Genomic DNA, 24,068 nt, shown 5'->3' on the forward strand with positions numbered 1-24,068 from the left:
ACTCAGGCCTTTCATGTACTAATTCAGATACCAAAGAGGTTTTAAGACATTCCTGCTCTTCAGACAGCCTCACCATATTGTCCATTAACAGTCAGTCAGGTACCTTCACATTTTTTGTACAGTCAACATAAAACAACCAATAAAGAAGTTTAACTTAGTTTTGAACACAGGCCTACAGGCCCCATGACCACAAAAGTCATACTCATTGAGACAAAACTGCCCCTTTCTAATCTCATCTTAATGAAAAGACTAAACATCACAAGCCTAAGAGGAAAGAGGAAAAGACACCCGCTAAAAGCCACTCATATCAACTATTTATGTCTGTTTAGTTTAATACCCAATAATGCTATTACCTTTGTTAAGACATACAAACACTGAAAAGTTAAGATACGTATTATTACCCAGCTCAGTGCACTAACAGTTTTGGCCCCAAACTGATGATGTTAACATACAAATATATGAGAAGTACAAGACTAAAATTGAGTCACAACTGACTTTGGATAGAATATTCTGTGACCTTAATTTTTTTAAAACTCCCAGTAAAATAGGAAATAATTTTCACATACTTTACGGCAAAGTAGAGAAAGAAAATGATTATTGAATCTAATTCAGCTTACACATCATATTCAGATTTAATACCACTGCCCAGTGTCTAGCATGAATTACAAGAAGTTTAAGAGTTCCACTTATGGTACATCAAACATTAAAGATGTGTATACAAAAACTGATTAAGAGTTTCAAACTTAATCTAAACTAAATACATACAGTCAGGCACTAGGCAGAAGGTCTGGACACTAGGACAGAAGGGTAAAGCCTTCCCAAAGCAGTTACTGATGCTTCATTGATGGACCTCAGCTGACGATCTGACCATCTGTCTGCCTTGCTGGCTCATTACTTTAAAATACTGAGAGTTTTAAGTTTAAAAAAAAAACCCAAACAAACAACCCAAAATTTCAGCTATACAGTGCCAATGTATTTTTGTCAGTGCAGGGAATCACTTTACAGTTAAGTTACTTAATTTCACGCAAAAAAAAAAAGGCAGGAGGTGACAATTTGTATTTATAGACAGTATGCGTCCCATGCTTTTGTATTTTTTCATTAAACCCTTCAACAGACACCAAAAGGACAAAGCATTTCACAGAAGCAGTGTTAACAAAGAAAAAAAAAATGGTTTCCTGTGGAAACAAAAGAGACAGAGATAGGCATAATCATATTTTATTTCCTTAACAACTCTAGTTTCACAGGAAATTACTCAGTTTAAACCTAAAAACCCTGAGCATTTTTTAACACAGTATATATCATTTCCAAAAGCCCCTACATCCTTCACCTGCTTTCACATTTTACCTTAAGAATACCTCCCAGAACTGAAAAGCATGTTTAGAGCCTTCAGCTCCATTTAAGAAGATACAATGTAAAGAGCAGGCAGTACAAACCTGGGGACCTCTGTACTTCACAGGATACCAAAACATTCATTACAGCGTAAGTTATGCTTTCCATAAACTCCTATAACTCTTATTTCCAAAGGCTAGCACACCTACATCACCAGAAAATCATGCTGAAGCATCAGTAAAAGCTAGCAAATTTACGATAGTCACTATTAGGTGAATCCTAATGCACTCTAGTGATCTGAAAGAAAATATATCAATGTCTTACAGAGCTATTAAGAATGTGCAACTGTAAAACAGTTCCTAAGAGTAACATCTGCAGCTAAGCAAGCACTGAAATAGTTGCTATTTGAAGTCTTTTTCAAATTCTTTTTAAAAAAAAAAAAAAAAAGCGAACAAAAAAAAAACCAACTACCTTCCTTCCTCACAGAAAAGCACAAAGTTTTCCAGATTTCAACCCCATTCTGGGTAATGGGTTTCAGATGACATCCTAGTGTATGAAAAATATCGAGGGCACAAAGAGTCTTATTTAGAAATGCATTCAAATTGTTAAAAAAAAAAAAGTCATTTCAGCTATTCAAGCTCGCACAAATAAATTTAAATGGCGTGAGGGAAATGGTGATAAATCATAAGCACTAAATCCAATGCCAGCAGTAGATTGCCACAAGGGGTAGGATGGAAAGACCAGCATCATCTTCTGGCACCAAATAACAAAAACTTACTACAAAGCGAAGAGCCGTGGGCCCTCCATCCTACAGTATCTGGACTATAAGGAGAGGGGAAAAAGCCAACACAGTGCTTGCGCTGCTGGACAAGATCATTACACACTGCAGACAACAAAGCTTAAAATATAAATAATAAATATACATATATAAATAAATAATATAAAAATGTAGCCAGCAGCTCTATCAACATTGCACCTGGACATTCCTACAGTTGCTTTTTTTTTAATCTTCATGAAGATTTAAGCTCAGACAATCACTGGATTCTGTTAGTTGTTCTTGCACATTCAAAGATAATTAAAATCTAGCTTAATGATTAAGTAGCTTTAAGAATAAATGAAACACTATACACCTCAAAATCCTTGTGCTCCACACAGACTTGAGCTCATAATCATTTCACGAAGGTGTTCAAACTAGACTGAAACTACTTTGCTAACAGAAAGAAGAATTTTTTATAACAACGAATCTGTCTGCATCACTTTAGGTTTTTTGACAGTAAAAAAGAAGTGGTGTTTTCAGTAATGACACTCCTTAACAGGAAAATATAATCTTAAAAATCTGTTCAGATGTCCCTCCTTTCATGTTTACCCATTGAACCCAGCTGTTTTACACTCAGCTAACCTGAAAGCCAAGCATCTTCTATGTAAAACCAAAAGCAGCGACTGCTTTAGTAAATACCATGACACGTCTCTCTTTTCAGCACAAAGCTCACAAAATATTTTGATCAAGTGTTATTTTAAATTAAGTATTTTAAATAATCCGATGTCAAGCACCTTGTAGACAGATCAGTAGGTTTCTGAAACCATCATGTGAAGTCTCAGAGCCATTGTAAAGGACATGAGGCAATGTGGTCACATCTTAAGAGAGGGAGGCATGCATGCACAAACTGCAGTCTCAGAAGATCATGCCATTCTCTTTTCTATCGGGATAAACAGTATGTAGCGATGTAACTGAAGGGCAATCAAAATGCTTACCTAGGACAAGATTAAGTTTGCCAAAGGTATCTTGTTTTTTTAAGTTTTTGAACTTAGAAATGCCTGACTTAGCAAGCTACTTCCTCTCAAATCAATTTTGCACGTAATGTATTATTGATCTCCTTTCAGACCCTGAAGCATTAGCAAAGTAATGACAATTTAAATATAAATAAACTGATCTTCTAAAGTCACAATCTTCATTGACTTGAGATAATTGGATTACTTCATCCATTAACTCAGAAGATGGATCAGTAGCTAGCACACAGATTAAGAAGGGTCAGAGTAAAAATGATCACAAATGCTCCTGGAATGTATGGCTATTTTCTATTCTGTAGAGGCCAATCACATACATTTATTCTTAATTAAGACAATTACAAGTTTCATTTTATACTACACAGCTGCAAGTTTTATTTCCACATCCTTGTATAGACACATGCAAATTATTTATAACTTCTTTGACCACGTTTTACCAAAGTTATACCTTGTGATTTTAATAACACCCCATCCCTTAAAGTTAAAAGTGACCAAACTCAGAGAGAAACACATACACTTTTTTAAATTCCAGTTGCTGTCTCTCCACAAAATCTTTGCAGCCTAAAAAGATCCATCCCATTAAATAAAAATGCATCATTCTGTGCATGTCATACAGAACAGGTTAAAAAGATGTCCTTACCTTCTCAGCAGCCATCAAAGAACGATATGCAGAAGTAAACTGCTTTTAAGAGATGAGTAACGCTCTTATTGTTAATTTATCTTTCCTTGAAGAAAACTGGTGCTGTTCTCCACCCCCTTTCCTTCCTTTGGGCACCAAAATTAGACTGGTGTATCTACAGGGATCCTCAAAACAGCTAAAAGCAAGCGCACTCAAATAAGAGCTCTAATATCACAACATATTTGCCACACCTCTGGTTTTGTTATCAGCAGCAGCAACTAACAACCGAAGAGAAGCTATTCATTTTTCTACCATTCTGAGAGACTCAGCACAAGGTACTATAAAAGCTTACTGATATCATCAAAATACACTCGTTCTTCAAGACATACACAGGAAGAGAAGTGGGTTTGAGTTCTATGTAATTTCTTTTTTTGACTCTATACATGTGAAAAAAAACCACTAAACTCAATGTCCCCAAGATTCATGCAGAAAGCTCCGCTTGTATCATAAAGTTATTTGCTGGAAACAAAATAGTTCCATAATCAGGTCTGAGTAACAAAACAATTAGCATAGATAAAAGTTCAAAGGAATTAATTTGTTATGCATTCACAAAAAGAAGAAATTTATCTTACTCCACGACTAGAAATCTGATCTCAGATAACAATTAAAAGTCAAAATATTATTTGGATTGGATATTCCAATTCAGTATTACAGAACCAAGTGTGAGTAACAAAGTTCAAAATTACATCTAAATTATTTTGAAGTCTGAAAAAGAAGAACCTGTTATTGAAGTTCAATCTTTCTTGTTCCTAGCTCTACCAGGTAAACTGTCTGTACAATACAGATGGTATTAGTTAAAATTAAGTAAAGCACTGCAATTCTATTCACACTGCGAAGTTAATCAGCCTGTGATTTCATCACTTCATTAAGTTCAATAGGTTCAAACATTTCCACCTGTGTATGTCAAGTTTAATCACCTTCTTCGACTGCATCACTGGAGTTGAAAGCCACTGTTAGTGGGACACAGAGCAAAGCCCAACAAAGAATATCCGGATGAATCATTTCACGCAAAACTTTAACTAAATAAAGATCGAGAAACAACCTGAGACTTGTAACTAGCCACAATGACAGATCTGTATTATCACAAACCCAGGCTGAGGAGCGTTAGCCTTATTGCCAGCTTTCCCCCATTACTTAGCCAAAACCTTAATTGTCACACTTTTATCTCATTTGATCTTTCTCTCTCTCACCCTGGCCATGGAAAAAGGCTACGGTATCTTAAACATGCTAAGAATATAACCAATTTACAGCCTTTTATTATTTTGTAAAAAAAGAGCACTATTTCTTCAGCCTTCCCACAGCACTCATTTTCTTTTGTCTCTGCTTTCTGCCTGGACGAGGGAGCTCTTCCGAGGTGAGGGGACAAGGGCGAGCGTAGCAGCCAGTTGGTCTCATGGTATCTCAGCAGGATGGGCAGAGCAGGTGTTGCCCACAGCCAGTCCTAAACCGAAGTGACCAGACAGGGTTGTCTTCTTCAGGAGAAACAAGAGGCAAGGCTAGACTCAGGGCTGGCAACAAGGCCAAATCATACGACCAAGGTCCATCCTAGAGACAGTCCCGGAGCATAGGGCACAGCTGAGGCTGACCAGGGCAGCTGAGGTCTGTGAGCAGTGCATTCAGGGCCAGAGGCTGCTGCTCCCTCATGCTCTTCTTGAACCACAACTTGTAAAGGTGTTCACAGTATTCCCTGTGGGACCTTATTGCACAGAGTACAACAGGCATCCTGCTTCCCACATCCCACAAGCTATACATCCATTTACATGTCCCAGTATAGCATCTTCTTTTTTAACAGCACCCTTGTGTGACACAGGTAAATCATACCCAGAACACCCCCAGTCTTCTCATCTACAGATCAGCTACCCGGTGAGCTGGTCCTGCCCTGCTGGCATTTGTTACAGAGCTAATTGTTCCTAATTTGGGAAAGGTCTTTGTGATTGCCCCTAGTTATTTTCTCCTTCATTCAGACTATTTCTCCAGCTCATACCTGTCACTCTGAACCTGGACAGCATCTTCTACTGTCTAGGAAGCTATAGAGGTTGGCATTATCAGTAATTTGAGCAATCTGTAAACACCACACACACACAAATCCAGTAACAGTATAAAGCTTGCCCTTTAATTTCATTACCCAGATTCTGGTTCTGGCTGCTTAAAGTGATGGGATCTGCTCAGAACTGTAAGAATGGAGGTATTGCTTCATGCCTTTCATGTTTTGTTTTCAGTTCCTGGGCGTATATGACATAGTCAAGCCTTCTTGTCAAGCTGTTTTCAGAAACAGGATGGTCCTTCCCAAGGACAGACCCCTGGGATTCACCACTTCGCATGCCCGCCCACTGAACACACATAGCAAGCTGTCTGCACAAAAAAAACCCACAACAAGCAGCCTTCTCTCCCTCAGCCCCGAGCTTTGGGGCGTCTGACAATGTGACAGTGGAGCTGCCACCCTGCCAAGTGCCACCGCCCTGCCCGGTCCAGGAGCCTCTGCACTGTCACATAATCATAGCATGGTTTGGGTCAGAAGAGGACCTTAAAGATCACACAGTTCCAGCCCTCCTGCCATGGGCAGGGATACCTCCCACTGGACCAGGTTGCTCAAAGCCCCATCCAACCTGGCCTTGAACATTTCCAGGGATAGGGCATCCAGGATTTCCTTGGGCAACCTGTGCCAGTGCCACACCACCCTCATCATGAAGAATTTTTTCCTAATGTCTAATCTGAATCTTCCCCCTTCCAACTTAAAGCCATTTTTTTTTTCCAATTTAAAGCCATGAAAACATTTCTTCCTAATATCTAATCTAACTCTTCTCTCATCCTATCACTGCCCTCCCTGATCAAGAGCTGCTCCTCGGCTTTCCTGTAGCCCCTTCAGATACTGGAAGGTTCCTGTAAGATCTCCTCGGAGCCTTCTCTTCTCCAGGCTGAACAAGCCCAACTCTCTCAGCCTGTCCTCGTATGGGAGGTGCTCCACCCCTCTGAACATCTTTATAGCCCTCCTCTGGACCCACTCTAACAGCCCCACGGCCTCCCTGTCGCCATGGAAACCGCGCACCGCGCGGACCCTTTAGCAGCGACGGGTGCTCAGGGCGCGGCGGAGGGAGGCGCGAGCTAGCAGTGGGAGGCACGAGCAGGCGGGGGGGGCGGGGGCGCGCGGCGGAGCAGCGCGAGCCGCACCCGGCGCGTGGGTGGAGGCGGGCGGGGTAAGGGCGGTGTGAGGAGATGGGGAACCCGCGGGCGGGGAGGGCGCAGGCGCAGTGCGAGGGCCGGCCGGAGTCGCAGGAGGGAGCGGGGGGCGGAGGCAGCGCGTGGAGAGGGGGCGGGAGGGGCGGGGTGGAGGTGCAGCGCGTGAGAGGGGGCGGGGCGGAGGCGCAGCGCGAGCAGCGGCGGGCGCGCGGAGAGGGTGCGCGCGCGCCGAGGCGCAGGCGGAGTGCGAGAGGCGTGGGGCGGTGCAGGAGGGCAGGGCAGGGCAGGGCAGGGCAGGGCGGAGGAGTAGCGGGGGAGTAGCGGGGGGATAAGGAGCGCTCGCCTTAGCGCAGGCGCAGTAGGAGTAGCGTGGGGCACGCGGAGGGGGGCCGCGTGCCTTGGCGCAGGCGCAGCGCGAGCGGCGCGGGGCCTGTGGAGGTGCTGGTGCCGGTTGCGGCGTGAGGCGGCTCCGCCGGAAACATGGACGACTTCCAGTCAGGGGAAGAGGTAACATTTTGGGGTGGGCTGCTCCTGTCAGTGCTCAGGCTGTGCCTGTCTGACACCGACCCCCCGGCCCCGGACAGCAGCTCCCGGCCTTTGTTCCCGCGGGGCCGGGCTCCCCGGCGCTCCCCCGCAGATGCTTCGCTCCCTGAAGCCGGTGCTGCAGGGGAGACACTCGAGGGGCGCCCCGGGCAGAGTGAGGCTGAGGCAGGAGGTTTGCTGGTAGCGTTGAGATCGGTGGGAGGCTCGAAGGAGCTGTGTTTGTGCGGGCAGAGGAGCTGAAGCAAGAGGCTTGCGTGTCACAGGCACCCTCAGTGATCCTGTGAGACCTCACTTGGAGTCCTGTGTCCAGTTCTGGGATCCCAAACATAAGAAGGACGTGGTGCTGGTGGCGCGGGTCCAGAGGAGGGCTACAAAGATGATCAGAGGGCTGGAGCACCTCCCATACGAGGACAGGCTGAGAGTTCAGAAGAGAAAGCTCCGAGGAGACCTTGTAACGACCTTCTAGTACCTGAAAGGGCTGCAGAAAAGCTAGGGAGAGGCTTTTACAAGGGCGCGTAGTAATAGGACAAGGGGGAATGGCTTTTAATTATAAGGGGAAAGATTTAGGTTAGACATTAGGAAGAAATTCTTCATAATGAGGGTGGTGAGACACTGGAACAGATTGCCCAGGGAAGCTGTGGGTGCCCCCTTCCTTGAAGCCCAATCCAGCCTGGCCTTGAGCAGCCAGGTCTGGTAGGACGTGTCCCCGCCCACGGCAGCGGGGTTTGAACTGTGTGATCTTTAAGGTCCTTTCCAACCCAAACCATTATATGATTCTAATGAGACGGCTGTCGTATTGTACCCCACTAACGCAGGTACAGAGCCGATAAATGAAGAGGTCATGTTAGACTACTACCTAGCAAGTGTTCCCCTTGCAGAGGGACAGCTTTTTCGAGCTGTGACAATTTGCTGCATTGTCCTTACACAGCTGCATTGTGACTTGGTTAGACAATAGCATAGCGGTGTTAGGGGTGGAGGTGCTTGTGCTGTTCTAAAAGCCTCGTTTAGGCCTGGCCTGTGTTATATACAGTTACAGATATTAAAAAGCCTGATAATTAACATACTTGAACATCATTCTTATAACTGTTTTCAAAAATATCTTCAGAATTACTCAAAGTGCTGCTTTGCAGTTTACATTCGTTGCCTGGGAACACCCCTTTAAACAAGGTATTGGAAACATCGAGTCTGCTCGCCTTGTGCCAGAGAGGTGGAGCAGGGAAATCACAAAGCTTCTGGATGTTTTCTCTTTATTTTTTAATATAAAAAGCGTTTATCTTATCTTATAAAACAGTGGCACAGTGTTGTATTATTTGACAACTCAGTTACAGCGCACAAATCACAAAGCTGTATTGGGTCTTTACGTTCTCTTTTGTCACGTATTGAAACCCATATGCACTCTCATCCCAAAACAGGGAAAGGGCTGAGAAGTAGTAACAGCAGCTCTAGAAACAAATTCACACATCTGTCTATGGCTTGTTCCTACTTGTTTCAGTACAAATTAGATATCTTAGTACCTTTGAGAATGAGTTGAATTGAATTCAGCTTCCTTTAGTGAACCATCTTTGTGCTCACTCAAAGGCGTTTCTGTACAGAGCTTTAGACTTTGTGAATAAAAATCTATAAGTGGTTTATCATCTTGCCTGAGAGCGTGCCTCGTGTGAGCCAACACGTCTGGCACATGAATTCTTAACTTACACTCCCTGGGAAAGGACGTTTTGGTAATTGTAGCTCTTGTTTGGTTAAATACACTGGTGTACCTTAAATGTAAGTGCCCATAAAATTCAGCACCATAAACGTAAATGAAGCATATTAAAATTAAATCAAAGTCAAGAAGCTGACGATAAAAGCCAGCTTGCCATAGCACATAAAAGCTTTTAAAAATGTTGAAGTGTGCAAGCAAGTTGATGCCTCTGAACTGTTAGAGAAAAGGTGTTGCCTGCATGTCTCCCGGGGCATGCTCCTTCTTTTCCTAAGGAGAATACTCAGCTGCTAGCATCTTTCTGAATGTGGCCTGTCCTTGAAGCTGGCTATACTCTTCACCTTTTTCTGACCAAAGATTTGTGAATGTAATGCTGAAATTCTCCTAATTTGGTCCTGCCTGCGGACCTGAATTATGCTGCTATTGATGTTTGCCAGCTGCAGAAGCTGACAGACCTCCCAGTGAAAACTCAGTCAGCATATGCTTGATTAGGTTAATCTTGAAATCCTTATTCAGTCTTCTGCTATCAATTAGTTTACTGTTAGGTGCATTTCTTTTGTGTGATTGATTCCTTTCTTCTCGTGTGTGGGGTGAGGCTATGAGGCCCTTGTAGTACCAATGCCAGCTGGCGTGTGGCTTGCGATGTCATGCAGGATCCCACCTGCTGTGGCTCCCCAGCTCTTTGGTTGGCAGCCTGGTGGCAGAGTGGCTTAACCAGCTTACCTGGGAAGCAGCAATAGCTGAGGGACTGAAACGGGAAAGTGTACTGACCGTACAAGAAAACAGGTAGTAGTTTTACGATTAGTAAAAAGTTGGGGCCTTCTCTGTCCCCATTCCACATGCTCTATCTCTGCTCCCTGGAGCCCGAGAGAAGGCTGAAGGTGGTGGGAAGTCCAACAAGCTAGATTTCCCCTTTGGCTTCCAAAGGACAGTTTTCTTCTTATCTGCAGCTGAGATTGTCATGACAGCTTTTTGTTGAGCTGTGAATTGATGTTTTGTCCACATCAGTGCCCTGGAGATGTTGGTTTCATTTAACTGTGTGCTGTGTCTGCCACTGAGGTTATCTGTGCAACCTCGCTGTGAACTCTGGAAATTAACACTTAACTGTAAAATGAGAAAAATATATATATACAGAAGTGTTATGCATACTATTTTAAAATACTTTCGAATTAAAATTTGAAAACTTTGACTCAAAAGGCCAGCTGATATTAGTTTGTCTGTTAATTTTCATTCCTCTGAGAATGTTAACTTGACTGGGTTCAGGGAGCCGTAAGAGCAAATAAAGGAAGACTTGATATCTTCTGACTTGCAAGAAATCTGTTGAGCATAAATTAAGCTTCTTGTGCATGTTCTTAACAGACCTTGAACTCTGTAAACATAAGAATGTGTCCACTGATTATTTAAATTCTGCTTTTTTTTCTAGACTTCCTTTGTTGTTGATGAAGTCAGTGGCATCATTAAAGAGGTAAACTAACACTTTCATTTTGTTGCTGTATGCATTTATATGCTGTGTGCTAAAAGGCATTCAGGAAAATCTGATAACAGATACGTAATAGATTTTTACATAGGTTGCTATCAAAGTAGAGATAATTGTTGATTTAACCAGCATAAGTACTTCAAGTGGGAATTACACCTAGCTTTAGTTGTGATATGTATTACAAATCCAAAAGATAATGAAAATAATTTCATATGCCCCTCTCTGGTTGCGGTGCATCCCTATCAATTTCTAGGGGAATGTTTTTATGTTTCAGTAGCATATGGAGATTTTTTTATGGGCTGTGTGCGTATGCATGTTACTGTTCTTTCGAGATGCTTTTCCTTCAAAATGAGTTCTTGTTTGCTTGAAATGATTGAACTATTCATGTTGCTAAGAAACATGAATTTCCTGTCTAGAAAATTTCCAGAGGGATTTGGGTTTTGTGCCCAGAATTCTTCTTGTAAGCTAGTGCAATCTTTTTCTTCTTGCAAAACAACTGTTTTGGTTAGGTTCTGTAAATTGAATACACATGCTTTATTAAATACGTGCTTCTGTTTCTTCTGAATCTGAAGTAATTTCATGGCTATTTTTTAAACAATTTCTGTGAGAAAAATTTTATCAGTGAAAACCACGGCACTTTCGTGTACTTTTAGTTGTATCTTAGAGGAGGAACTCTCCTCCTGAGTAAAATGGATAATTTGGCTGAAGGCTTCTGCTGTATTAGTAGCCAGCAACTACTTGGGCCTTTTGTTTTGATTTGGGGTTCTTTCCCAAAAATGATTCTTCCGAAAAATCTTAAGTTCATTCTGATAGAAGAATATGTGTGAATGAGCCGTTGTTGTGTGCATTTTTTCGGTCCCTTCAGGACTGTTTAAAGGTAATACCCTTTTCAAAACTCTAGCTTCAGAACATTGGGATAGTAATTAAAAAAGCACAAAATGAAGAGAGGATTTGTGATGATTTCTGCTGTGCCTGGCTCAAACTCTGACCCACAAGTTTTTTAATAATTGAAAAATGCTTCCAACACTCAGTTTGGAAAAGCAGTATTTGAGAATTTTTTATGGGTTTGTGGTCTCATCTTTAGTGCTGTATGTTGAAATGGGTTAACGGATGCCTTGTAGACTGACAACAGAACAGCTTCTTCTATGTTCTTTTTGCCAATAGGCCATAGAAAGCGCCATAGGTGGCAATGCCTACCAGCACAGCAAAGTGAACCAGTGGACGACAAGTGTGGTGGAGCAAACTCTGAGCCAGCTCACAAAGCTGGGGAAGCCTTTCAAGTACATTGGTGAGCTCAGCGTTCCCATTTCTGTTAAAGTTGGTACAGTCAAGTGCACTGACAGGTGGGGGTAGATCTCAGCAAGAGCCATGTCCGTAAAGTGCTTATAAGTTTGTGTGTGTTTATGTATGTATGATGCTAAGCAAAAATGTAGCTAAATGTTAATTAGTATTAGTGATAAATTAATAAAAGCTTCTCTGCTGACTAACAGTGACCTGTGTGATTATGCAAAAGAATGGTGCTGGGCTACATACAGCAAGCTCTTGCTTCTGGGACAACTCCAGTGATGGTAAGGAACAGAACTGTTGGAATTTTCAGCTTGCAGCTTTAATGCTTGTTCTCTTAAGACTGGGCAGCATACTACTTTATTTCCAAGTGCTATAGTTTTGGAGTAAGACCATCACAGCCAAATGGGAAAAATAACAAAATAACTCATATATATGAAATGCTTAGCTGTTGTGAAAGCTTAATTCTTAAGATTCTTAATGTAAACGGTTACAAGCATGCATATAAGGGTATGCATTTAATCACTGTAATGTTCTTCTGTCTCTGAAACCCTCTTTTGTATTTGTAGGAACCTGCACTGTGAGATGGGAGAATAAGACTATGTACTGTATCGTCAGTGCCTTTGGACTTGCAATATAATTGCCTTCATCCCTTTCTTTTCTACTCTAGCACTTGATTCCATCTCTTTTCAAACTGTGAATACACTGAACAAGTTCTGGTTTTAATGTACTTTTTAAGTAACTTTTTTCAAAGGTAGAAATGTGAAAACATGCTGTTACATGGTTTATGTTTGTACTTTGTATGTTTGTAGCAGTGTTGCTGTTCTGTCTTAACACTTCAAGAACTTCTCTTCAAGGTGCTAATACTGAAATCTGCTGCAGTGTAAACACTTTCTCTAGACTTCTTTTTTAAGACCAATATAAATGAGACACTGACTTTCACACTTTGTACTTTTGGTTAGCATTAAATTATTGAAATTCATAACCATTGGTGTGACTCATTTACACCTAATTCTTTTGTTATTTAGAAAAAAAAGTTCTAATTATTTTAATTTTCTTTAGGGTAGCTGAGATGGATACCAGAAGACAAAGCACTTCCGTAGTTTTGCCAGTCACTACACAATTGCAAGAAAATGAGACAAATGTATATCAGAAAGTAACGTTTTTGGGGCCTGGTTAATCTGATTGTAGGGCATTTAAGGCATGGAATGATAACAGAAATTACTGTCTTCATTGGACAAAGATGGATAAGTTTTCTACGTTCTAGAAGTGCTCAACAGGATCTGTGGGGATAATCACTCCCTGCTGCAGCCACTGAAATATATTAAGTAGGCCTTGAACTTACCTGCTACTTCCATTGATTTTGCTGATTGTGAGTGTGATGAGTTCTGATAGTTGGTGAAACATTATCCTTTCTGAAAGGGGGCAAAAACTGCCTCAAGGCAACATGATTAAATAACAGGGAAGTCTCCTGCCTTCTAGAGTAAAATTGCAGCGGAATAACAAGTAGAACAAGTTTTCAGTTTGGACTTGGATATGGTTTTCTTTCTCAGCTAATTAACGAAATGGGAGCATGCTATGAACCCAAACTGACACTGTCAACTGCTGTGCTGCTTCTTTAAGGAGCAGTTCCCTGCTAGTGAGGTTGAAAGAATTACTTACAAAGCAGGTATGGGAGAGTATTCCTGAGCTGGAGTCAGTTGTGTGACCTGCATTTTCTTAGATTTAGGAAGCCCTGTCACCTGTTTCAGAATCTGGCTCTCAATGAAAGCTGTTTAGAATGAGGTGACTGCTGCTACAATAGTACATTTCCATGATTTGGAAAGATGTAATACTGAAAAATCAAATGGCAGTAAAGGGTTTGTTTTTCATAGTGCCGGGTGGACAGGAGTGCTCACTGTTACAATTCTACGCAGTGTATCCAAACAGACTCTAGAAAACCCTGTGCTAGGCAAGGCTCCAACTCTATTCCTTTCCTAGTCAGACAAAAAAGTTGTCTTTATCAACAGGTTTGAGATTGGTACATTTGAGACTTTTCATATAGTGTCCAATGTCTGACACAAATAAACCCAAGACCGACCCTGCAGCTTGGGAACCAAGAGTGGGAGGGGAGAGACAAAGAAATGGTTACAGAACATTATCTAACCTGCCACAAAGAGACAAAGCTCAGCTCTGTTGCTTCACTCTGTATGAATGGACATGTGTTCAAATATAGACGTTTTCTTACCCTCTGTTGGATAATACTCGTGTGCAGGAGTTCAGAACAAGACAACACACCAGACCTCGTATTTCTGCTAGCATACTAGTTAACATCTCTGTAAGCACATCTCTGTGGTCAGACACTACTTTATTCTATTATACATCCTAGTGTACATACCTTAGACTGAGGACTATAAACCTTACATTTCTGTAGCAGGGAGAGTTTTAGCATGAGTTTGACTAGGAACATGGCACTGAGTATTCAGTGTTGGAAATGATAAAACATCTGTAAAAAGAAAATATTCAACCAAGATCGATTGAATAAAGTGCCTGAAATAGTCATCAGGTTGAGAGAAACTTGTCATCAAGAGACTAAATCTTTGATCTCTGAAAATGCTAAGGAAATTTTTAATCTGGATGGTTGGATACTTTATCTCCTTTCCATCAGCATGCCAGTATAATGCTGGCAGTGTAATGCCTACTCAGCTATTTATTTATGGCTAAAGGAAATAGTTTTTTGGTGTCAGTACTTACTTCTAGAAACACTGGGCTCCTTGATCCAGCCATTCAAACGTTTCTTGTCCTTTGTTCATGTTTTGTTGGTTCATACACGTGCTGGACTGAAGAAAAAAAGTGAGACATTCATCAGTTTAAAAGCTTTATGAAAGGGGGAAAAAACAACCCTGTTGCATTAAAACAGAAGTTGTGCTATGGCAAGGTAGATACAGTTTTATAGATTGTTTTACATGTGAGCAATAATAAAAGCTTCTAATGTAACGGTTTTAGGACTACAGAAAGAGATTTAGGGTTGGATGGGGTTTGGGAGTTAAGATAGAGCTTTTCCGTAAAATACTATAGATGTTGCCTATTACAGACTCGATGTTATGCAGTTCACAGTTTTCAGATTTATCTTCAAACATCTTAGTTTTAAGAACTTTTTCAAAGACTGCTGGCCAGCTCATCTCAATGCCAAAGTAACGCATTATGGCGCTGAGCTTGCAGAGTCCTTGCTCTAGGTTAAAAAAAGGCTGGGCCGTGAAAAAAAAAAATAGCACAGACTGTGGGCTGGAGTGGTCAGAAGGGAATTACAAAGCCAGTCTCTGTTTCCTGTCTCTAGGTTACTGCCATGGCTCTTCATGACTACAGCCACAGGAATCAGGGTGTGTCAGCCCTGATCTGGAGGGGCTGCCACAAACTAGCGTGACCCATCTTCATTAATGAGTTTAAGTAAATGAAACCTGAAGGAAATGGCTGCAGACTTAACTGCTGCTGGTAAATAGCACTGCCATTGCTGCTATTACAGCACACTATCCGTTTGTGCAGATAAGTTTACAGCTGGTTTATTCAGCACACAGTGAGATTGCACCCCAAGTAGTGGGTGACATGCCAATCACTTTTGATGTCTACCAGCTATGAGCAGACTCTTGACAGTACAGAGCTGTAAGAAGATGAATGACATCAGCATCTCCACCATCTCTAAACCTTCCAATTACAATCCAGCCGTTTGAAAGCAGGGGGGACCCTTCCTGGGCCTGGTGAGAGGGGGCGTGACCACAGGGTGAAGAGAACTTCCAGTCATGCTGGCAGAGGCAACGTGAGGCATCCAGGTTTGGCAGAAAGGAAGCTGAAGGAAGCTGGCACTGGCATTCACCTGGGGAAACTTTACTGCCAACATGACCCCAGCAGGCTTTGCCAAGCCACTGTGGAGCCATTGGAGAACGCCATTTCCTCTTTGTATATCAGCTAGTGTTTCTTAGGAAAATTAGCAACCTGTCCTTCCACCTTCTCACTGTGGCAAGATAATCAACCCCAAACCTAATTCCCTGGTTAATCTGCTGGCAGAGCCTCCTGGATGCCATCCTTATGCAATTAACCTAGTTCAAATACGCATAAAAACATACAAGTAAATAGAAAATATGTGAAAGGTACAAAAATGGTAGAGTTAGATACTCCCTAGAAGGAAAATAAAACCAAGATGCAATATAAAGATATAAAACTTTATTATGAACATATTTAACGATTATGCACATGAAATCTTCCAAGAATCTCAATACCCAGCTTTTGCTTGAAGTAGAATATTATTTTTTCCTTCATATTCCCTATTAGCATGAAGTTTCCAACATAGATGGATAATTTGCTGTCATTAACACAATTTCTAGATACATAAGAGTATTTAGCACATCCTCATGCATGCCTCCTCAAAGCAGCATTTAATTACAGCTTCTCATTAAACAGAGCATTTATCTTACACATTTTTATACCATTTTGGTACACAATTTTCCCATATTTTCATTTTACATATTTACAGACTTCTAAAAAAAAGTTTCACAGTAATGCAAAGGATATTACTGCCATAAGCAAAAGGAAAGGAGGGAGAAATGAAGTGACTATGGATACAAAGTTGGTTTTTGGGTCCTAGCTGGAACCATTCTCCCCAGTATTAATGCCAGAGATCTGTTGCACTAACTCTTCCTTGCTTGTCTCAAGCCTTATGCTTCCTATTATTTGCCAGTGCTAGGAAAGTTTCCAACCAGTTCCAACACCAGCTGTATTTTTAAAACAAGTACTACAGAAAATGGCTTACACTCAGCAATTACTGATTTCTTCAAAGTCCCTCTTGGTCATTCTGTACACGGAAGTCTTGCAGTTAGAGCAGGAACACTGCAGGGGCATTTTCCTACAATTTTCTCATTTTATACAGTTCCACTAGTGATGGGAATACTTAATTACTTTAGCAGTAACGAAAGGAAAGCCAGGGTAGTTTCTTACCCAGGTATCTTCTGTTTCACCCTTAGGTTACACTACTTCACTTGCACCGCCTGCTCCCAAGTCATTTACAATGCATACTGTAATATTCCACTGCCTTCCACTTGTGGAAATAAGAGGAGTGAAACAGATTTCTTGCTAACAAATCTATTTCCTTTTTTGTTTCACTGCAGTTGCCTTCTTACTATATATTGAATTTGATGTGACAGTTCTTCAGCTGAGCTTACCATTACACTCTAGCACTTCCAAAATACAAAGCTAATTTGCATGGCAAACATTGCTTAAATATAATCTTTAAAAATTAACAAGGAAACTATTTTCATAGCGAGATGCTTGGTTTAAGTACATATTTCCTATTCAGCTTTCCTATTTCCACTTTGAATGTAGTGATGTAGAACATTTAATGCAAATAAAATGACAAGTGCAATGAAAAGAGAACAGCTTAGGAAACAATCATAATTTCAAAGTTAGATTGAAAATATTTTCTGAAGTTAAGGAAATCCCAAAGGAAAACGCTGTATTTCATTGGTAACTGTAACAACCAGTTTAGACTGTGGTAAGAAACATGAGTATACTTTGCACATTGGTCAAATCAAACATTTGATCATCTTTTCAGAACAATTTACAACAGAATTAAACAGTATCAGAGAAAAAAAGATCTGAATATATAAGGACTATGTAAATAATTTTTGAAGGCCTAATTCCTTTACTACTGTTTCTCCAATGAAAGTCAAAAGGATTTGGGGCATGCAAAGGATGCCTAGTTGGCTCCCGAATTTGACTCTGCAAATTTAAACAGCTGTAAGCCTCAGGAGTCATCTGGGAACAGTGAAAATGAGAATGGGCTCACCTCTTTCAAGATAAGATAAGATTGCCTCCCATACTTGTTAAGAAAAAGGTATAAAAGGAAATGCTGATGGTACAGCTTACTACAGTTCACTGGGAAAAACCCACCCCACCACTAACTTAAAATACTTCTTTAATGTTTCCCTATACGTTCTAAACTGACATCAATTAATTAAGAAATTAAAGTAAAAAAGCCTTCCTCTCCTCCCCAGGAACTTCCTTACTTTAGCCACACACCAGTGCTTTGGTTTCTAACAAATAAATGATCTCTGGTGCAGAAAGTTTTAAATTTCAAATACCCTCAAGAAATTTCACAGCTCTACATAATTATAGAAAGTACAGACAGTATCTCACCACTCTTGTCTTTAGCAGAGCACGGATTTAATCTGAACTGTTCTGTGATAGCGAAGGTGCAACCACAATGAAGCAGTTCCTTTGGTCTTCTCTAAGCAAACTGCTGTCCCATGAAGTCTCCTCTTCGTGATCTCAAACAGCTACCAGAGGTTACTGCAATGGGAATGGTCTAGAACAGTTGTTGCATCAAAGCAAAACAAATCTACCTTTTCCTCAATACAGTTCAACAAGTCTAGTAGAACTTCATTGCACTCTTCTGCTCAAGCTACTGCAATGATGAGCACAATTCCCTACTGTAAGCCAGTACTGTTTGCTATCCAATAGATTAACGGTGCTTTTGAGAGACTTTTCCAACAGCAGCAGGGCAGAGAAATTTTACAATAGCAAATCACAGTTACGAATCCATGAAAAAAAAAAAAAGATACTTTTAGACAGGTCAAGTACCTGAAAACAAAAGTAGTTAGAAACAAACAGCATACACTTAAATAAAGAACTGAAAAACATTGTAGGAGAAAACCAACTTTTAAATAGAGAAGCAGCAGCATTGTACAAGGAATAATTAATTCCCTTGTAACTCCATTCCAGCACAGACTGGAATACAGACAATCACAAAATGTGTTTTCCAGTAAAAGTTCCCATCAGTATAGGTGGTGACTGGTAGGATTGAGTTGAACTATGCATAGAACATGCATAAATGCTAACTCTCATGTTCAATACATGAGGAACCAGGATTGTTCCTAGGATGTAGGTTAAATATCTATTAATACCACTTGAGGAATAATTCTCATGTACAAAAAGCCTTTAAAATGAAATGTTTAGAAAATTGAAATTGTAATTCTCTATGAAATTTTCATGCTGTATTCTCTGTAAGTGTAACAATCTCCTCCAGCATACCAAAAAAAAAAACCAGAAATAAGAGCACTAGTTTCCTTCTGAGATTTGTTGCCTAAATATTTCCATTTGAAAAATATTTAGGCTGTTTAAAAAAAAAAAATCTAAACAAAAAAAAACCAAACCAAACCCTTCTGTTGTGGTAGTAAAGCATGTTACGAAACACACATTATACAAATAAATTCACACCACTGAGGCTAGTTTGGCTTATCAGAACTTGATTATCATTTGCACATATCTCGCATGTTCAAATCTGGTAAACTCATTGAAATGAATTTTAAAAATGGCCTTAAGTCTATATCACTTCTTCAAAGGAAGAATAAAAAGCTTGTGTTTTCTTGCCTTAAAAAAATGATAAAACCCTAGAACACATCATTCCCTGTCTCCAGCTCAAAAGACTAAGATAGAAAATTCAAAGGGAAATGAGGCACTTCGTACAGCAGGGGACAATATTCAGAGGAGCCAACACAAATGCAACAGATGAATGACAGCACGCTGTACGGAATCCAAACCTCAAGAAAAAAAAAAAAACAAAGAAGGAGCAAGGAGGAAATTTTAAAATCAGCGCATAATCAGTGACAATCCTAAATGGAAACAGACCAGAAGATGTGAGTCCACAGACATCCTGCTATCAGGTATAAGACGTGTAAAAATGTTGGTTTCTTACATTTTCCCCACACCCTTTTCAAGCATTCTTTTCTCTCAGTTTTAATTTTGTAAACAGAAGCAGAAGCAGGATATCCTTCCTGGGAGTTGGTGTTCAGGCGACAGCAGACTGTAAGGAAGCCAAGGAAGTTGTCCATCTAGGAAAACTTCAAAATTGGCTTAATTCCAGCTGAACAAGTCTGTGTACATCAAAATCAATCAATCACTGTCCGATTCCTCTTTATACTTGGCTCTAATAGCTTGGCCATTCTGAAGTGGCATTTCTTCATAGTCACTCCTGTGAAACAGATACTTGTTAAAAGTTGTGCACATGGTGTCTAGATAGGAAGCCCAAATTAAATAGGGATGTTCTAAACTACACTGAGGCATCAAATCGTTATTTGGGTAAGAAGGTGGTATCTGTTTTTCTTCCTTTTTGAAGATATGAAAAATATAGGGGACTTCTTTCCAGAGGATGATGCATAATAAAAGTTACTCCAGTAACTATAAGCCGTTTTTCACAAGGATTCATACAGAAGCAAGCTGGTACTACCACTACTAATCTAACTAAACAGAGGCAAGCCATTTAAGACAACGCATATAGCTAGTCTAGCACAGACTTCTTGAAGTTACTACAGTATTAATCCCGCTCTCACTGTTCCAGCAGTTTCAGTGTCTTTGGCAAGAGATGAAAACATCAAGGGCAGATAAATGAGTTGTTCATTGTCCACTGCAGAGACACCTGACTAGGACGGGGTTTAAGTACTACTAGAATTCTCATATTACATAAACTCACACAAGTCCAGGAAGTTTTGCTACATTTGATTATTCTTATTTCAGTAAGTAACAGATACTTAAGAAGAGTCATTCTTCTTCTCTGAAGCACCTATATAAGACAGCCTCTTTGCTAACTCCACCTGACTTCTGCAATGCTTCCCAGTTTTAAAGGAAGTCCTTTCCCTTTCACAGCTCTTGTTCCCTTCACTCCACGACCTACTAGCATCCTCATACTTTCTTACCTGTTTGTATAAGTGCCATGGCAATCCCTTTTAGAAACCATAAAAACAAAATAACATGCATTCTCATTGCATTTCTGTTTCAGAATAAGGCTATCTTTCTGTTCTTTAGGCAGAACACTTTCACTAACAGGCTATGAAGACTTCACTTATTTAATGAATATGGAGAAGAACATTACAAAAATAACACACCAAAAGTAACCTTCCATAGGTATTCTATAATCTTACCCATAAATCACATCGTCATCTGAATCATTCAGCATAGAAAAGGCAGGATTGTCTTTCAACTGTGATTCTGGAAAATACAAATAAGGACTTATTTAGTGCATTTAATATTGAAATGTGGCTGTATTTCTACTCCAACCCTGAAGCAACAGACCTAACAACTTCCAAGATAGTTGCAATTGCAATTCAACTCAAGTATATCCAAACAGGAATCCTGTTTTAAATTCTTCACCCTTCAGCCACATCATCATGGTACTCTTTAACAGACAAGGAGATAACATAATCTTTTTATCTTATTTGTAGACAGATAGATATTCTCCACATTGCATAAGTGGATTTCTCCCCCTGTGCAGTCTCCTATGTCATATTATTATTTCAGCCTGCACATAAGAGCAATTAAGTAGTATTTCATTAGTCTTAATCATTATTCAAAAGTTGATACATATTTTAAAAGTGCAGACTTCATTAACTTCTTGGTTATTTCTAAGCTACAAATATAGGAGACCAAAGTTGTATGAAAATCAACGATTAGACAGTTATTTCACATTCTTGTAAGAGATGAGGAAGTAGTTGTACCTTTATGGTGAGGTGAAAGGAAGCACATACCTTCCACTGGCTATTTATGACAATGGAACTTCATTTCTTGCATAGCCTGTGCTGCTTAGCTGCAGTTCATAATTATATGCAAGTAAAAGTCTATCCAGCAATTTGCCATAAACATTTTTCTCCTGACAGCTTTTTACTTCCTCCCTCTATAAACTAATACTTTTTGCAACACAACAGCAAGTTTTTAACTTCATCCTCACCCAGCCATGTGTCTTGTCCTAATGGAAAAAAAAAGCATTTTTCTGTAATAGTTCCATCCATCTCATCTCTAAAAAGTTTAGAGAAAGGGCCAGCTCCATTTAGTGCCTTCTTCCTGCACACCTCTCAGCATGCGAGATGTGATTGGACAGGGTGCCAGATCTAGGCTACCTTTCCATTAAAGGTTGGACCAGACGATCTTCCTAGGTCCCTTCCAACCTGGGCTATTCTGTGGTTCTATATTTTAAACTCAATGCTTAAAGCAAGTACTGCACTCAGTATAAATATTTATTTTACAGCATCTTTATCTGTTAGAGAGGGATAATGCTTTATAATCATGATGTGAGTCCGACTGCATCCTCTAGAAATGTAAAACCACAAGTGCCACGGATTCAGCCCTTTACCTCCCCCCTTCCACAGGCTCAGTGCAGCCCTCTCCCAATAGTAACTTCCCCACTATTTCCCACGTTAGAGATCAGCTTCACTCCTGTGTTTCCAACAGCATGTTACCTATTTCAGAGTTTAGTTTGCCAGCATGCTAATATATTAACCTTATTGTTAGAAGAAAGTGCAAATGAACTATTGTTGCTGCTTAAGAATTGTCCGTGAGTCAGTGCAAAAGTGACTGTATTATATGCAAACATCATATTGACGATAAGCCTGATATACTAAAGAATTGAGTCTAGCTAATCAGTTGTATACATTTTATGTGTTCCTTTCTATTTCCAGTACCAATTTGCTCAGGAGCAGTGCAGCTTTTGCTTTTACCAAGGCAAAGCAAATTTAAACAGTAATAAGACAACCCAAACACTAAATTGTTTTACAGTTTCTACTAATACCCCAGCTCTTGCCACCTATGTTTGCCAGATAAATGCTTACACTTACCATACAGCGCATTCTTTGAGGGGGAATACACGAAGGCTAATGTGTAGAGATAAAAGTTCAATAAACCATAAAATGATAAGAATTCTGCTGGTAGTAAGTGTCAAGGATTTTGCTCAATACAGCTCCAGATATATTAACTTTGGAAACACAAATCAAACCATATATATGCTCTTTCAATGGAAAGAATTATCTTAATGTAAGTTTGAGAGCATGAATGGTTACACATAACTGCATGTTTTAAATTCAATTACTACTAATGTACTCAGCTATTTTGAGGTAAAGCTCACACTGAAGACAAAGCTTTAATACAAACAACACTTGCTGAGGTCAGGTCTACTTACAAGCGTTGGAGTGCATAGTGAATTGAATAGTCTGCCTTCAATACTGAAAGAAAGCTGAGTAAGATGGGGTTTAATTTGTTTTGTTTATTTTTAAAAACGTTCTTCCTTGGCACAGCAACTGAGAAGGAAAGAGAAAGAACTATTTGTAGATATAAATCTGAAGATGGCTTCATGCCATCATTTTGGGAAAATACTACAGGCTTCACATATTGTTTTCTAGTAGCACCCAACATATATGTAAGCTTATCAGTAACCGGAGCAACTGCAGTCACACAGACACTTTCAGAAAGTAGAATGAACTAGGAGCTCATAGTTCAGGTCCAAAAATACAGTTTGTAATGTATAAGTCTCTCTTAAGTCACTTGAATTCTCTCTGTGACCTCTTCCACAGGTGGACTTAGACCAATACACAAAAGCATTTTCGGTGACTTCTAAGCTATTAATTTCTCAGGCATTTTGAAATGCCCCATGCCAACCGAGAGGTGTTTATCAAACTGAATTCATGCAGTAAATACAGCCAGATTTGTCAGAATAACTTGTTCAAATTACTTAAATGTTAAAATGCATGCATATCTAGGCCTTCATTCCTGTTGAGGAGTAGCAAATGCAGTTGTGATTTATATAATGTAAACAAATTAGACTGAAACTGTCTCAGCTTATAATCTTTACAAACAGCCACTGCAAAATGCTGACATGGAACTGACCAAAGTGAACTTCAAAAGCCCACCTAGAAGTCAAAGGCCTCAATCCTTAGGTACATCATTTTAAAGTGCCTTCTGCACGAAAACAAATTAACATTCCTACTTGAGCAGTACCACAACGCAAGGATATAGTTCTGATAATGAGTTGACAGCTCAGCAACAAAGTTGTCCTGTAGAACTTGTGCTCCAAAGCGTAGGTAGAGTATAACAATGCTGTGGAAAGAAAGTTAAAAGCATATGGGTTGCACTAAGTCTTTAAACTATAAAACTGAAATGGTAGCTTGATAGCATTGACGAGACAATAATTATATTAACGTGCTGACCATTTATTTTAAGACACATTTGCTTTCAAAGTTCCAAATTAAAAATTATTCCTTTGTGATTAAAAGTCAGCAGTCAACTGAGTAAAGCAGAAAAAAAAA

At 40.1% G+C, this 24,068-nt stretch overlaps 3 protein-coding genes across 9 annotated transcripts in view; 1 reads left to right on the top strand and 2 right to left on the bottom strand.

Annotated features, from left to right (window-relative positions):
• The window catches only part of SYTL3 (synaptotagmin like 3), a 36,462-nt gene extending 32,366 nt beyond the window's left edge, over positions 1-4,096 (bottom strand). For both annotated transcript variants that reach the window (XM_054062248.1, XM_009563411.2), the window contains exon 1: positions 3,755-4,096. The gene's annotated coding sequence lies outside the window, so the exon portion shown is untranslated. The remainder of the gene's footprint in view (positions 1-3,754) is intronic.
• Positions 4,097-7,317: 3,221 nt separating this feature from the next.
• Positions 7,318-12,958, top strand: DYNLT1 (dynein light chain Tctex-type 1). The gene is made up of 5 exons (XM_054062212.1): positions 7,318-7,477; positions 10,636-10,677; positions 11,854-11,977; positions 12,180-12,257; positions 12,543-12,958. Exons 1-5 carry the CDS (start codon positions 7,451-7,453, stop codon positions 12,611-12,613), a joined length of 342 nt encoding a protein of 113 aa, XP_053918187.1. The 5' UTR covers positions 7,318-7,450; the 3' UTR covers positions 12,614-12,958.
• Positions 8,688-24,068, bottom strand: part of TMEM181 (transmembrane protein 181) — a 46,387-nt gene continuing 31,006 nt past the window's right edge. For 3 of the 6 annotated variants that reach the window (XM_054062210.1, XM_054062211.1, XM_054062209.1), the window contains exons 14-17: positions 23,777-23,859; positions 22,605-22,694; positions 20,919-20,985; positions 16,166-19,972 (exon numbers count right to left, since the gene is read on the bottom strand). In XM_054062210.1, the coding sequence (XP_053918185.1) occupies positions 19,894-19,972; positions 20,919-20,985; positions 22,605-22,694; positions 23,777-23,859 (319 nt within the window). In that variant the 3' untranslated portion in view covers positions 16,166-19,893. Of the gene's footprint in view, positions 10,317-13,101; positions 14,793-16,164; positions 19,973-20,918; positions 20,986-22,604; positions 22,695-23,776; positions 23,860-24,068 lie in introns of those variants that run through there. The other 3 variants (XR_008449086.1, XR_008449085.1, XM_009563423.2) reach the window with 3 other exon arrangements.

The sequence above is a fragment of the Cuculus canorus genome, chromosome 3, assembly GCF_017976375.1.
Source record: "Cuculus canorus isolate bCucCan1 chromosome 3, bCucCan1.pri, whole genome shotgun sequence".
NCBI lineage: Eukaryota > Metazoa > Chordata > Aves > Cuculiformes > Cuculidae > Cuculus > Cuculus canorus.

Coding starts and splice junctions, on each gene's coding strand:
- DYNLT1 (XM_054062212.1), top strand. CDS start 7,451: ATGGACGACTTCCAGTCAGGGGAAGAG. Junction 7,478..10,635: donor ACTTCCAGTCAGGGGAAGAG/GTAACATTTTGG, acceptor TTTTTTTTCTAG/ACTTCCTTTGTTGTTGATGA. Junction 12,258..12,542: donor CTGGGACAACTCCAGTGATG/GTAAGGAACAGA, acceptor TTGTATTTGTAG/GAACCTGCACTGTGAGATGG.